At 34.3% G+C, this 16,133-nt stretch overlaps 2 protein-coding genes and 1 long non-coding RNA gene across 14 annotated transcripts in view; 2 read left to right on the top strand and 1 right to left on the bottom strand.

Moving 5' to 3' along the window:
* The first annotated feature begins 365 nt into the window (after window positions 1-365).
* LOC132905521 (uncharacterized) lies at window positions 366-2,907 on the top strand. Its single transcript, XM_060956911.1, has 5 exons — window positions 366-570; window positions 781-822; window positions 894-1,102; window positions 1,430-1,792; window positions 2,691-2,907. The coding sequence occupies exons 1-5, from the start codon at window positions 536-538 to the stop codon at window positions 2,780-2,782; spliced, it is 741 nt and encodes a 246-aa protein (XP_060812894.1). The 5' UTR covers window positions 366-535; the 3' UTR covers window positions 2,783-2,907.
* On the bottom strand, window positions 2,876-8,595 carry LOC132905529 (uncharacterized). 2 transcript variants are annotated; one of them, XR_009657810.1, is made up of 3 exons: window positions 8,176-8,595; window positions 6,966-7,318; window positions 2,876-6,899 (listed from the first exon to the last, which is right to left on the bottom strand). It is a non-coding gene; the product is annotated as an uncharacterized LOC132905529 (long non-coding RNA). The 2 variants fall into 2 exon arrangements; XR_009657811.1 differs by having other exon boundaries at window positions 7,684-8,595.
* Window positions 7,252-16,133, top strand: part of LOC132905501 (uncharacterized) — a 75,058-nt gene continuing 66,176 nt past the window's right edge. For 9 of the 11 annotated variants that reach the window (XR_009657808.1, XR_009657809.1, XM_060956836.1 and 6 more), the window contains exons 1-2: window positions 8,882-9,023; window positions 14,285-14,673. Coding sequence is in view for 9 of the 11 variants with exons in the window: in XM_060956836.1 (XP_060812819.1) it covers window positions 14,436-14,673 (238 nt within the window). In the remaining 2 variants the exon portion in view is untranslated. Of the gene's footprint in view, window positions 7,332-8,881; window positions 9,024-11,560; window positions 11,707-14,284; window positions 14,674-16,133 lie in introns of those variants that run through there. The other 2 variants (XM_060956838.1, XM_060956837.1) reach the window with 2 other exon arrangements.

Here is a 16,133-nt window from a genome sequence, read left to right on the forward strand (position 1 = left end):
AGACCAAAGGTTACAATATACTTTTATTAATGAAAAAATTATAAATAAAAATTTTGTGACGAAATGTACAACGCAATACAGGAAATAAAAATTGATTTACATATTTATTATAAGAATAATGTTTAGGATTTGCAACGTGTTTTTTGAATCCTCTACCAGAAAGTTTGTGTTCACCACGTGGGGTTTGTGGTATTGCGCAATGCACCGCGACCACAATCAAAGGAATACACACCCCTCAATGTGCCTCGAACTGTCATCAGAGACAACCAGTACTGTTATTTTATTTTAAGTAATGTAAAAACTATTACACTAATAATAGTAAATTATAGTAATAATTGAATGTTTGAAATACTTTAAAAAATACAATATCTTTTCCTTTCTTTCTATTGGCTATAATTTAATTACAGTTTCCTAAATTTGAAATTTTAAGTTCTGCGAAGAAATTGGGCCTTCAACTTCCATTCCATCGGAAATTAACTCCTTATGGACGGGATGGTCCTCTCCAAAATGTAATAATACTTGTGGTAAAGGATTTATGGTAGCGATTGCATCATGTCAAGATCTAGCAACGTAAATAAAAATTGAAGTTAACACATGTATAATAAATGACAATTGCAAATAAGTTTAAATAACTTATTAATCTTTCCCATTAAATCTGATAACATATCACAAAACGTGTAGTAGATACTCATATTCATATAGAAAGTACTCTAAATTTTTGTAAATTAAAGTTTATCATTTCTGCCAATACACGATGGTGTATATCATTATATTTCACAGAGGAAAACCAGCCATAGACTGCATCGGTCCAGGATCGTTTTGGTGAGCCAACGCTTCTTTGAGGAAGTTCTCTTGAATTTCTTGATCATGATGAAAGGTGTGAACTTTTCTAGCTGTCCAGATAGTTTCGTTAAATGTTACTGCGAGGTAAACATCGTCAATGGAATTATGAGAGCGGCCAGGTTCACAGAACCTTGCATTTCTACCGAAGGGTGTATCTTAAGCAACACTGGAACATTCACTTTCGAAGGAGAACTTGATCCTGGTAATAACATCAACTTCGACGAATCTTATGAGAATGATGCTCGTGAAAGATTCGAAGGTACTAATATTATAGTATATGTAGTATTAATAATACCAAAATTGAAAATTATTGATTATAAACTAATAAATGGTTAATATTTATTAACAAATAATAAATTTTATGCCTCCAATAGCTTTAATATAATGTACATACATATATTATGTTCTTCCAATATAACACCTCTATTTTCTATAAATTTATTTAAAGACATTTATCTTTATATAGATTAATTTTTAATATTTATTAAGATTCACGTATCACAATTTAATTTTAATTTTACAAATTTTGTTTGTTTTACAACGATCTACCATAAATTACCAGTTATCTCGGTATTCCATTTTCTAGACACGTTGTGTCCCTCGGAATCAGCGCGAGCGGTACAACGTAATCTCCTATATGCCCATGCTGCTGATCATGAGGATGAGTACGTGTTACGCGAAAATAGACTGACAAATAAAAACTTTAAACGCAACCGTGGAAATCGTTCCGTTCTGAGAAGTCGATTAGGCGATGATGCCGACTATGCCAACCAAGACGAAGACGACGATGACAATGACAGCGACAACGACGACGATGACGAAGAAGGGATCGATAACAAGAGTGGTGTCGACGATGAAAAGGGCGACGAGGATGACGAAGACGACGAGGACGAGGAGAACAGAGACGAGATGGTGAACGAGTCGGAGGCAGCGCGTTTTTACGATTACGGTTAGTACTTAGACATAAATCTTTTCCTGGGTTTTTCTAGATTGGGCTCAAAGGCTCCGCGAAGGGTCGCCGGAGCCCCAGAAAGCATATTCGAGAGGCGAGGTTCGATTATGCGGCGATTGCGTTCGAGGGTAAGCAAGAGGTCAACGAACCCGAGAGGAAGGGTTCTATGAACATCAGATCCGTTACGGAGGACTGTGAGGATGATTCCACGGAACCACTGCAATTTTATGATTATGGTGAGAAAAAATCGGTCGGAGAAGAATAATCTTCAGAAATTCTTACCTTCGTTGCTATGTGTCTTTTAACTTCTAGGGAAGAGCTTTTAGATATATCCATACAAGAAGAAAAATTTTCCATATATAAATATATATATATATATATATATATATATATGTATGTATGTATATATATATACGTAAGATAATCAATCAGGGTTTAACCCTTTGTATTCCGATAATGTGTATGATTTGAATTTTCAGCAATTCCAGCATACTTCTATAGTATGACTTTTTGAAACCACGGAGTTTAGAAAAAAAGGTTATAAATGTGTTTATAAATTTATTTATATAATAGTCTTTATGAATTTTCTAATTTCTTAGTTCTGAAAACGATATAAAAAAGATGGTTTTCATATTATCAATGTCTTTAATATAATGCCGCTAATGTCTTTGTACAATTATAAAAGACCATGTCAGTATCTCTTTTATAAAAGAAATATTCTCGTTTTTAATAATTTCCTACTATAAAAAATATCTTTTACCAATTTACCACTATTCAAATAATTATAAATTTTTATAAGCATATATATTTGTTGTATGTTCCGATCAAAAATGCATGAAATCAATAATATTTAGTATTGTTTCCTTGTCTATAATAATTTATTATTTTTTTCTAGAATCCAGGGAAAGTACATCATCCGGTTTAAGAATTGGACTCGCCTTGGAATTGATAGCATTGTCCATTTTATTCTGGCTTTTTGAATGTTAGCGGCCTAGCAGAATAAAGATAGAAGATAACTATTCTTAGTTCGAAGAGAAGTAATTAATCCAAAGTAGAAGTCGTTCTGCGACAAGGAATATATATAATTAAATGAATTTAATAAAATTATAAGTTTTAATAAAATTTCAAAGAGTGATATATTTATAATCCTTATGTATGTATATGTATTTAGTATGTATTTATATACATTTGTACTCCTTCCGTAGATCTGATTCCTTTAGCAGATTTGTGAGTTATTATTTTACTGATGAGTAATGATGAGATCAAATGATTCGATCTTCTTCTAATTTCAGATATATGACTTTCTTGTATTGTATCTCTTCAAGTAAATCAAAGAACCAGTTAATTACAATATTTATTCGCTGCAAAGCTCCTACATGTATTTAGTGTGCGTTTTTGATAGCTACTTTCACTATGAATTTAAATTACCCGAGAAAGTGAATCCTTAACTATCTCACAATGAGTTTTCTCCCAATCTTTCATGTCTGTCGTAAATCTTTGAATATTTAGAATTTTTTCATTATAATTAGTATTCGATACATTTTTACTATATCTGATAAATAAACTGCAGGTGTTTATGCATTTACGGGAAATTTAAAAGTGTGAAAATGTATAGGATGTAGATACATAATGTGCAAAAATATCTGCAATAATGTGCTCTCTCTAATATTTAATGGGCGGAACAAATCTCGTTTTCAGTTCCATTTGTTTTGTCCATTTGTTCCATTTGTATTTGTATTTGTATCCATAAAAATATGAAGTTACATAAAAATCCGCAATATATACAAGGTGGTTCGTAACCGGTGATACAATTGACTAGAAGGCGGTTCTACATGAAAAAATAAGTTAAAAATATGAAAAAAATATGCAAGAGATCAGTATACATGAGAAAATAAGACAAGAATGTAAAATAAAATATTTTCGTTTAAGCCTTTATTTTCAAGTCCATAAATGTTGAATATGTTTAGTTAAAAACTGGTTTGATACGCGCATGTGATACATTTTCAAGTTTATTTTTGTCGAAAACACGTCTTGTGAACAAATTTTACTCTATATTTTTAACTTATTTTCATACGTAATTTAATTTTTGCATCCAGATTATTTATCTTTGTTCAGAAATGTGAAATTTGAACGGTATATGTACTTTCTCTGTAACGTAGATGTAGAGTAAAGAAGGATTTTGGAAATATGGACCTTAAAGGAGTAAAAACAAGATAAAATGTTAACTCCTTATCCAACGAGTTATTAAAATTGGGAATGTGAAAATCGGTAAACAAACTCCTCATTACAAATAAACAAATGCGTTTCCGACTGTTTTTCGAAATTCAACTCTTAAAGGGTGTTCAAACAGAGAATAATAAACATAAATTGTCATAAAAATAAATACTATGCGGGTAAAGTCGCGCATGGGCAGCTATTATAGTAATAAGTGAAGAAGAACAGATTGTCTGCAGCACAGTGAAAGCACAATTAATTTCTGTATAATGATTTCTCATCCGTATTTAAATTTCGAGTATGAAATCTTTCAGCTTCAGCGAAATGTTCAATCAAGAATGTTATTTGGGATATTTATAACGTGTAACTTGTGTACACACGCTGAAACTTAGTATTAATTTTGCAGAAATTTAGAACTAAGATAAAACTGAAATCAGATTTCAGGAAGTGATAAATGAAAGGATTGTGTTTGTTTCGCGTTGAAATATATGTGGGAGATTTTAGTCAGACTGACATACATATTTAGCGAAAACGTTTACTGTTACCTCAGATTTTTACATAATCGTCGCCTTTATCATTTATTATATGCTATTGATAATTTAACGAAAAATTTTCTGATAAAATTTAGGGAACTCGACAATGAAACATCTGTGTAAGTGTAAGTATTTCTAGATTCTCTTATCAAAAAGTCATTCATAATTGAAAAAATAATTAATTGATACAAGTACATCTGTCTTCTTTTAATCGAAGAAGGGAGGAATTAGCTGCGAAGGGGTATAAAGAGTCTTTAATTGGATCTGATCAACTTAATTAGAACAATTCATGCGGTCGTCAACCGTTTGCCGAGAAATGAAGCATATACATATGTACAACATATGTAATGAGAATATTTTACCATCTCTAAATGTCTATTATAGATAAACCGATTTATAATGCAAAGTAACAATCGTTCGAGATAATAATCATTTGGATGTGACACAATTTTCAAATAGACTAATAATCAAAGAAAAGGTCATATTGGTTTTTCGGAGTCGGATATTGCTTTGAAGGAAACATTAGTTCGGAGAAGCTCATCATTTCATCAGAACTTACTGTCAAAGTTAATGATATTAAGAGTGTTACTTTTAGGAAGAGAACTCAATCAGTTAGCAATAGAATTACAGAATAATATCGCATCACTTGGAAGGCGAAATTTCCAGATGTTATTCTGTTTTTTTGACGAGCCTTTTCACAATAGTCAAGTTTGAAAAGTAGAAGTTAATAAAATCTAGTATTAATATTAATATCTAGTATTATTATTACTAATATCTATTAGTAATGTAGGTATTTGAAAATTTGTATAAATAGTTTACAAACTTGCGAGAAAATACATATTTTCTACGAATTACACTTAGATGGATAAAATATTACGTAATCGAGCAAGTTGTTGTAAACTGTTTTATCTTTGCTTTAATAACACTTGTATGAATAATAGTATTATTCTACTATTTAGGTATTATTCCATTATTTTATGGTGTTATTCTATTATTCTATTAATAAATCCTTGTATGTAGTATTTGATATTCAGGTAACATTTGATCTCTATCTAATCGGGATAAAATGAAACCATTAATTTACTTTCTACTGTATCTAAGATTTAATTAGTTATTTAATAACGTTCCTACATTTTAGTATGAAGTCGGAAAAATATCATTAAAATAGAAGTAGAAACGCAACAAACTGGGCTCGCATATCTTACGACATAAAAATATTTACCATGCATATCGAAATTATTCCGTGATATTGAAAAAGAGGAAAAAGATTAAATAAGCCTTCTTCAAGGTGCTTCGATAATTAATTGCTAACCTCTATCTTAATAGTAAGTGCCGTTATTTTCGTTCTCATGCTAGGAATTCATTTGTACAATTCCCGCTCTGACTCTGAAAGATGCTCTGAGAAACGGTTGCTGTAAAAATCACTACATTGTGTATTGTGTATACGTACGTAACTCGTACTCCATTTTACAATACCAACCTGGTTAATGTTTGTAGATGACTGTAATTATCTATTTACTATTCAGCGTTAATTCATTGTATATCATATCATTAGTCTTTGATAATTTTATGGAATATGTATCTTATGTATTATTATGAGCTTTTCATGAAACATATATCATACATATTTCATAAGAAATCACTTTATGAAATCATCAGCATGCTCGATTTTAAAAATCCTTAGAATTATTATTTTGAATAATTAGAAATAATGTAAATAAAAAAACACATCTGACGAGTATAATAAAAATATTATACTCATCAAAAGATGAGTGTAGGAAATATCTGAATATGTACGTGACACTTCAGACATGAGCAACTACGATATCATATGAGAGCTGATTTAATGAATGACAGCAACGTGTAATATAAACCTGTTGTTCATAAATTGAAAAATTAATGTCATCTTGAAGAACTAGTTTTGTAAGTATATTTTTCTGAGCACTTCCTAAGTAGGTAATGTTGCGCGCGCATCGAACGTAGGCTTTGATCAGTTGTCAATTCTACGCAATTATTAATTCAAATATGACAGACCACAAACTATACGTTTCGGCATAATTAAAGAAAAACAACGTTCGAAACACTTTTCTTTCCTTCCAAAATAGACGTATTACAGCTATGTTGTTTACCACCATAAGCTACACCATTTGCACCTTCCGCAACGATTTACGACTTGCATCTTTCGTTGTATAGTCAGAGACTGGGTTCGGACGATTGATCATGGTTCCGTATCGGCGTAAGTAACGCGATATCCCGCAAGGAATGTTTGGTGATACCTTTAAACGTGAAGTATTGTCGACAGCGCACGTAGGACTTGACCTCGCCGCGTCAATCCATTGCCGTTCGGTGTCAGTGACCTGCCTCAAAAAAAGAAACTAAATTCCACCGGACAACAGATAAGTGGCCCCTGGCCCGTTACATACCTGCTCCTCTCATCACACATATGGCCACGAGATGGATCCTGCGATCTCTCGAGTTGAATTCAGAGCCGCCTGTCGTTCGTTTCGATGACTGGATCGATGTACCGATCGAACTTTCCTTTCGAAAGAGGTTACCCGTTAGAAATTCGGTGGAACGAAGCATTGCGTCTTCCGTCATAAGATGGTCTATGTCTTGCGTAAAACATGACAGATCGTTTGTGATGAACATCGTGCAGTTGTATTTGGTCACAATATTTATATCGGATATTGAATTATGCAAGCCTTGCAACATATTTTTATCGTCCTACTTCATTGCATATGTGTGTCTGACAGTATTTCATTTAGTTGCTGATAATCTGGATGAAGAAGGTAATTGTTTGCTATAATGATTTTATATAGATAGCAAGTATTCAGATATAATGTATTACACCGATTGATCAGCTGATAGAGTTTATATCTATATTGTAAATAATAAAAGAATCTTTGGCTCTGTCGTGAATACGATGAAAAGATTGACTCACAATATGAAAAACAAAATGTTCTAATATTAGCCGTTTGCTAATTATGTAGGTAATAAAGCGCTACAAAAATATACGAATAATTTTCTTTCGACGATTTATTAAACAATTTTTTACTGAAGATGTCTTATCACTGGATAACACGTGTTATCACAACATATGTTATCATAATATATAATATAAAGTATATAATTTCATTTTACCGCTGAGTTTGATTCATATACACGTTTTATTTTGATAGGGAACGTAATGGTATAACAGGTATGACTAACTCTGTTGTGTAGATATCTGATTGTCCTCATAAAACAAATCATAAAACATATCGCTTAAGTCGATTTTATTGATCACGATTCAAGGCAATGCTTGTAGTTATCTATTCAGTCGCTCGCAGGTCTATTGAGTTGTGTATGCAGATCTATGTAATAAATGCTAGTCGCGTATGCGTAGTTAACAACGAGATGTTCCGTGATAACAACGAGATATTTTGACAAGTGGGTGCCCTTTTTCGAAGCAAAATAACGAGACACGTCAACGGAAGTGTAATATTTTGGCGCGTATCTTTGTGCCAATTTAAGATAAATGGATAATACGAGAGGGAACTCTATATATCTTGCCAAATTGTCCTATCACTAAAAAAATTTTATAAATGCACATACTGTTCTCTCGTTTTATCCAGACGTTTTAACGTTACATACCGGCATTATGGTAATAGAAATCGTAAAGTTATCCACGGTGCATGTTGTATGTAATACCAGTGAGTTTCTTTAGTGTGTTTATCCCTCAGCGAAAAGATATTTTAGTCGATTTTCCATTTAGTCCTGTTGCAATCTCTTCTTCCGAATCATGCGTACCGATTTTCTTGGTCATGAAGCGGTGAAACATCGTTACGCGAGAGGAAGAAAAAGGATCGGTTCAAGTATATTGGCAGAAAGAAAGCGACTTTTCGTGTTCCTTTATGTTGTCCAAATGTTAAATCGGTACAAGAGAAGAAGAGAAGAAACTGATCGGTAGCAAGCCGGCTTTACAAACACGTCCGGGGGGCCCCGCGTAACCAGTTTGTGATTGGTTAAGCTATGTACCACGTGGCGGCGTTGCGCGGGTGGGGATTGGCCAGCACGGCCGCGCTCCGCGAGCGAAAGCAGCGAGTTTTGTTCTAGTATTTACCCCGCGGTGTAAAGTTGGCTCTCGCGCTCTCCGGTGTCCTTAAGCCTTAAGTCACGTTCCATTGTTCGCGTCGTTTCTTCAAGATCCTCTCACACCGTAGAGAATCCCTGTTGTTCTATCGCTTGTGCTTTTTAGTGGTGAACGCCATACGAATTGTGCGCCATGTTCGCGCCGCGAGCAACACGCGATCCACCGGTTATTGTGACAAGTGATACGTTTTTTTCATGAACAAGTTGGAGTGTGTGCGTTTAAATCCCATTCTGGATTACACTGGCGGTGTATGTGACTACGTACTCTTGCCGTTAGGAAGGCAAAAGTCCAGTGGTAGTAAACGACGAGGCGAAAGCACGCTGTGGGATCGTGGAATGTGCGCTGACAGGTATCCACCACCGCGCCGTAGCACTTGGAATTCACTATGCGGTTCTAACCTTTCTCTCTTTCCTTATCCTTAACTCGTTACTTCCGTCTCACTTGTAACAACGTAAGACTTGCGTGTTTACGCGATCGCCCACCTCTCTTTCCTCTTTCCTTTCTATCTTCTTTTACCTTCATTCTCTTTCTCTCTGTCTTCCTTCATTCAATGATCGCTCTCGCGCCTGCGTTGCGTCGTGGACGCTTCGCCACTTTTGACAGCTGTCACGGTTCAAGTGTGTACAGAGGCAACTCGTTTTATTTTGTCGGATGTCGATATAGAGGAGAAACCAACGTATTATCGTTCATTATACTTCTTTCTTCTTTTTCGATATATCTGTGTTGTCGTAACGACAATTCGATAGTATGCTAGTTATGATTCATGAAATATGTTTTATTTATAGTTATAGTTACAATTTCATTGATAAAATTCGAAAATAAATTAGTTAATTTAAATATGTGACGTACGTACGTTCTCAGCAGCGCTAGCTGCATAATTTCTCAAATTTAAGGCTCTATAGAGTATGGTAAAGTTGCGTTACATTTACATTATAAAATTAACCAGCTCTTGGTATAGTAATATAACTAATCTATTTATGACGTAAATCAAACATCTCTATTGCTAAAATGGACAGAAGAATTAATTTTTTCTTGATAGATGTTAATCATGCGAATATTGTTGGATTACTAAACACATCTGCAGCATAAAACGTGTTATGTAAAGTGAAAGTAGCTACAGAAACGTGTTAAAGGTTGCGATACTTGATGCAAAATCATATATTGTAAATCCAGGTTATTGAACGCTTGATTTACCCTCTGTTGTCTTATCAAAGAAACAAATAATCTATCATAAAGTAAATGTTCCGATATATTTCCTCAAAAATTGAGGAATCGATTCGAAACCGATTAACGGAAGTACCTAGCGAAAAGATTTTATCAAATACATTATTCTCAGCCCTTGGTTCTTTTGTCGCTGCACGTTTGACTGCCGCTTTTAATGCTTTTGCTTCCATACATTGTAGTAAATTAAGCGGTAACGTGTAGTAAGTAAGTATGTTGTTTGGTCGGAACTATTAAATAAAGAATTCCACGTGACGTGGCAAATGGAATGAAACAGTTCGTATCCTTTTTCTTTGAGGTTGTCCGTCAAGGACAACTGACAAATGTCACGAGAATGCTGCATAATCTGAGACAATTGAATTAAGACATTTGTTTAAGTTAAGATGATAGTTAACTATGTTTTAAGTAAATTTCATATGTACGTCGAATATGCATGATCAGTCGCTTTGTAGTAGTAATTATATCTGTAAAATTTGTGTAGTATAACAATTATTATGTCGTGAATGATTGATATCATCATACTATGACTACGATAAGGAATCGACCGATAATCATTATCTAAAATTAGATGCAGTAATTAATTTGCCAGTAATGTTCTTAGTAACGTTACAGAAAATTGTTTGAATAAACCATGAAATAATTACTTTTGAAGCAATAGGCTCTGATAGATATTGGTTTCTTTTTTTTGCTTTGAAAGATAGCGAAGCATTAATGTGTTACGGCGTTACGGAATCATAGTTCAGAATTGAAAAGTAGTTGCAAGAGTAGCAAATTTATCGCGTTGAAAGTAGTGGGTAAAGTAATTTATCATTCATGTTTATGGCAATATTTTACGGATGTAAAGTAGATATTCTCAATTTAATTATAGTTTTGTTTCATAAAATGAGGTATGGAGAAACTGGTGCGTAAGATAATAATTGAGAATTACTTAAAAACGTAAAAAACCGTAAAATGAAAATGGCGCCTAATTCATTGTTCTCCTTTATATATTTCAAAAAATTATTTAAAATATAAGAGAGAAAATATCTGGCTCTACTCTACTAATAAAATTATTACAAAAAAATAAAAACAACAGTTTTCTTTTGTTGTAAAGAAAAATGTAGTGCTGACCATTAATATTATATATTGTAGACTATTAGTAGGAAGTTATGATTACAACATGAATATGTTAATCGATCAATATTTATATTAAAATCTTACAAATATGAAAAAAGATTTATGAAACGCGTCATGTCTTCATACTATTATTTTCCTAGATTTATTTTTACAGTCCTTATAGGAAAGGGTGCGTTATACAACATGAAGCAGATTGGATATATACACTGTCTAAGTTCTTAAAGTCCTTTTGTAAATTTAAAGGATCTTGAGCATTGTTTCTTCAAATGTAACAATTCTTGTCCATCTTGGACAATTTAATAGCCACTCAGTCACCCGCATTTGACCCCATCTTCCATATAAATACTCATCAGCTGATTGTGACAAATTCTATAAAGAGCTACTAGGAACACACTTGTTTGTACAGAACTGCGATCCGCGTTGAATTATAGCAACTGATCGCATGATCTAGAGAGCACGTACTATATTATATAAGTCGAATGACGCAGAAAGAACGTCAATTTAGAAAATGTTTTTCCATCCCGTGGTTTGTATCGGATATCATCCCATGCGTCAGTACTCTAGATCGAGTACCGTTTAAGCACGGCATTATGCGTTCCGGCATCCTCAATCGTGACATAAAACATTGAACGTTCGCTCGAGGATCGTGCGTGCATTTTCACCTGTGGCTTGTGCATTTTCCGCTGAGTCTCGCGGTAATTGATACAATTGCATTCAACGTAACTTGGTCATTAAGCGAAGTAAAGTAGCATCTTTCAAAGAACTGAAAATATCAAATAGACATTTTCTCGTTATCCGTTATTTCTTTATAGTGTCGTCTAGTATTCTCCTTTTTTCCCTTTATGGACGGTATAACGTTTTCTTTTCTTACATCGGTTCTATTGTATTTTTATTTTCATATAATTGTATTAAGTAAACCTTCTGTCTTTCGTGCCAATTATAGTATTTTGTTTACCAGTTACATTATGTAGATCTTTCAGAGATAAATCTAAAAATATTATCACACGATAACCATATTTTGTATAAAACGTAAAAATATTGTCCTCGTATCTGCCGCTATTGAACATGAATCGACAGTATAAACCAATATAAACTAATCTTGACGAATACGTTGACGAAACGCGGAAGGAGCTGCACTGGAGGCAAATGATTATTGCAATCGTGGATCGATATAATAAAACGCAGCGATAATTACAGACGGCGAAAAGATATTTCGATTTCTTTGGGAAGTGGATTTTCTTTTTCAGCGTCCGGGCGTTATGAAATTACGAGCACGCGTATCGTTTTTCAGCTCGTCCAGCCGCAATAAAATTTCCTGGTGCTTTTGGCGATGCTTCAGGAAGAGAGAGCCAGCGAGAATCGTCGAGGGGCGACAACCTCTCTCGATCTTTATCCAATTACGCATGCGTAACTTCTGCTGCGCGCGGAGATTCCGGCCGCGTCGCGTTGCATCGCGTCGTTTAAATCCCCAGCCCGCGGTAATATTTAACGTTACACCACGTGCAACAAGGTAGATCCGTCGTCGTTTCTTTCGTGCAACATCGTGTGTACGTGTACATACGTGTACTTACTTACGAGCGGCCAACGGATTCCTTCGTAGATCTTTACGGTGTTCGTATATCAGTGCGTGATTCTTCGAGGTTGATCATTACACCCACGCGTTTCTTTCGTGCGAGTATTGTTTTTTAATTAAAATACCGTGAAACCTCGATTTCAGTGGGCGGTGAGAGGCGCGAGAGTAAATCGTTTCACGGTCATCGTTGAAGGGATCTGCACAGGATATATCGAATCGAAATTGCGTATTTGTTTAAAATAAATTGTATACGGGATCTTGCAGCTTGTTGGAAACAGTTGGAACCCTTGTTCTGTAATTTAGTTTAATTTACGAAAAGAATTTTATTTTTTTGCGTTTAATCGCAAATAATTAAATAATTTTGCGTCTTAATGCGTTTGTTGCATATTGCTTTAGATAAAAAACATTGATGAACGATTTAAGATATCTAAAGATTATCCTCTATTTTGCACGAATAAAGTCATCACATGTTACTTTAAAATCTACATTGAATAGGTAATTTCACGAATTGAATAAATAAGTCGTTTATATAAATAAACATAACAATAGTACACTGACATGGGCTTGTGAATATAAATAATAAATTAACTAACCACTAAGGAATTAAATTATGTAAATACAAAAATAATCAGTTATGAATAGTAAAAGCGTAGAAATGGGATTCAAACCTAAAAGTTAAACATACCACTAATGTCACAGAAAATGTACATCATCTGTCCATTTTTCGAAATAACGGTCGTACCATTGGTACCTCGCGTTTCTTTGGAGCAGTTGGTCTATTAACCACAGTAACGAGAATAAATAATTCCGCACCGTTTCGTTATTTGCTGCAAAGCAGAAAATTGCGTCACTGAAATTATACGCGCCACGTAGCTACTACTTACTCCCGCCTAACGATTCCTCTAACGGGCATTAAATTTCACCTATAAAGCGTACTGTTCATTTTCTACAATATTACCGGCTACCCAATCGCCGTTTAGAATTCGAAAGAGCCATTGAAAGTTCCGCGAATCGCTACGGTTCATAAACTACTGACAAAGTCTTCGTGATCATTTCGATTCTGTGCACGCAACGCCGCTTCGCAGGCTTAACAAATCACGCATCTTTTCCGTTATGTAATTTCTCACGAACTTCCTTTTTTCGCTATATTCCCAATCTTTGTTTTTCTTGTATAAGCACATTTTTCATATCGAATTTGAACTAGTTAAGTTGCATAATACGTGTACATATTTATATGTAACTGTTGTATAATATGAATATATAATATGTGCATACATATTGCTTTTCTTCTGTCGTTCTGTAATATTCTTATATCGTTCTATGACAGTTACTAAATCCTTGCTTTTATCAAGTGTTTGACTTCGTTAGATATAACAAAGAGATGTTTAAGAAACTCGGAAGAAAAGTAGTAGAAATGATGTGATCATTAATTTCAGAAAATTAGAAATTTTAGAAATTTTAGCAATTTCAGAAAAATCATTAATTTCAGATAAAACTATACTTTTAATAGAAAAATTCGGTATGTTTGGGAAGACTTTGGGAATTTACAATAAAGTCTTATAGACACATCGATACGAATGTTACGTATCGTTTTCATTTTTTTGGAAACAGTTCCTTCCATTTTTTCTCCAAGTTTCTTATTTAATAAAAGCGTCAGAATATGTAAGCGTATGAATGGAAGTGCGTATTCACTGTTCCAGAAAACGATGACTTCGTAGCGGGAAGGGTTCGAGGGCAGAGCATGAGGGTCGGCCAGGAAACGCGGAAAGAACGTTCACAGTTCGGCGAAGCGATTAATGACTGTCAGTCACCGAACACAGCTGGACACGTCTCTGTCTCCACCGGTTGGAGATGAGCACGAAGGAGCTGAATGCGACAACGTTGACGACCACAATGACCACGGCCACGACGCTCACGTCGTCCACGAAGCTCGATGTCGAGGCCGAGGACGACGAAGAGCCACCGACCACGTTCGAAGCATTGGATATGGATCTGGTGAACGGACCGAATCCGTGGCTTCCGGCCTATGGTTTCCAATTACAGCATCGTTCCCATTTTCAACCTACGCACGAGGATCTACGGACTAATGGTTCGTACTGTTACTATTTCACTTTCTATCACCGCTTAAACCTTAAACAATATGCGAATCTGAACTCTGACCATCTGTTTAGTATTACGTCAATGAAAATGTATAATATAATCTTTCCTCGGATACAAATCAAATTAAGATATTAAAAATCCCGCATTGAAAATTTTACCCTGTTTTCAATATTTCTCTTCTCTTTACTTCTACAGAGATCGCATTTGAAAAAAGTGAATGGTTAATTACATGTAGATTTCTTGGTTTCTGTTTTACATGAACTTAACATTAACTTGTTCGCATAAATTCCGAGTCACAAAATGAGAATATTTTTCTTCCGTTCTATGATAAAGTAAAAGTGATAGTGACGACTAATACTTTCCGAACCAAACAGAGTATCTTTTATTGTAAACGACTGATCTATTCAAACACGCGAGCCACGAGCATTAGTAGAATTAAAAGAATCTTTTACATACAGGTACCTTTACCTTGTACGTTAACAGATCGTTCTCGTTGATACCGTTGATCTGGTAATCTGTCGTAAATGTTATATTAAACAAGAAGCCTCGTTATTTATTACGAGTTCCAGAAGCCCTCTATTCGTCTACGCTCTAGATATCGACGGAGACTTGTATCATTACCACAATTTCCATTGGATAGAAAATAGCGCGAGTTTGAATACAAATCGCCTGTTAATGACTACAGTTAATGTAGGCTACTTTCTATAACCGTGGGCTAACGTGTGAGAGTCATTGAAAAATTATAAATACCAGCTACCTAGGTGTCGATCGTACAGTTTTCATACTTGAGAAAAATACTCGATCCTTTGCAAAATATATATAACTGATAAGTGCTATTAAATACATATATATATATATAACAATAACAAACAAATACACGCATATAGAGCGCTGGAAAATTGTAGAATTTAATAGTAAGATAAATTATTGTGTAAGGTTGTCAATCGCGTGAAAGATTTGAAAGCATGAAAATCACTAGACTAAAACGTTTACTAAGAAAATCTTCTATTTTCTTTCTTTATTACATTCGGGAAATTGTTCACCTACTTTAGGAAAAAGTCAACCATTTTTGTTTTGTCTTTCATTCTTCTTTTATTACCCTTCAAAATATACGTCTAAGTCTAATTAATTATGAGGTAATTATCGTTCTACAAAATGTAACAGTCTATATGGTGCTCTGTAAACCGCAACAGATTCACACCAGTCAATTAACTACGATCGATAGAAACAAAATTGTCACATTAAACGCACGTTAAGAATGATTACCACACAAAGCACATGTTATTTCTTTGATTCGTAATCATAGGTTACTCAAAGTTGTGCAACAATAGCGCCATATATTCATTCATTCGCTGTTTCCTTCTGTATTCGGTGCGATTAGAACGACGCGATGTGATACGCAATGCACGCGAAAGGAGGTAGATCACCGATTATTTTTGTGCAAAGCGA

This window comes from Bombus pascuorum, chromosome 3, assembly GCF_905332965.1.
Source record: "Bombus pascuorum chromosome 3, iyBomPasc1.1, whole genome shotgun sequence".
Taxonomy (NCBI): domain Eukaryota; kingdom Metazoa; phylum Arthropoda; class Insecta; order Hymenoptera; family Apidae; genus Bombus; species Bombus pascuorum.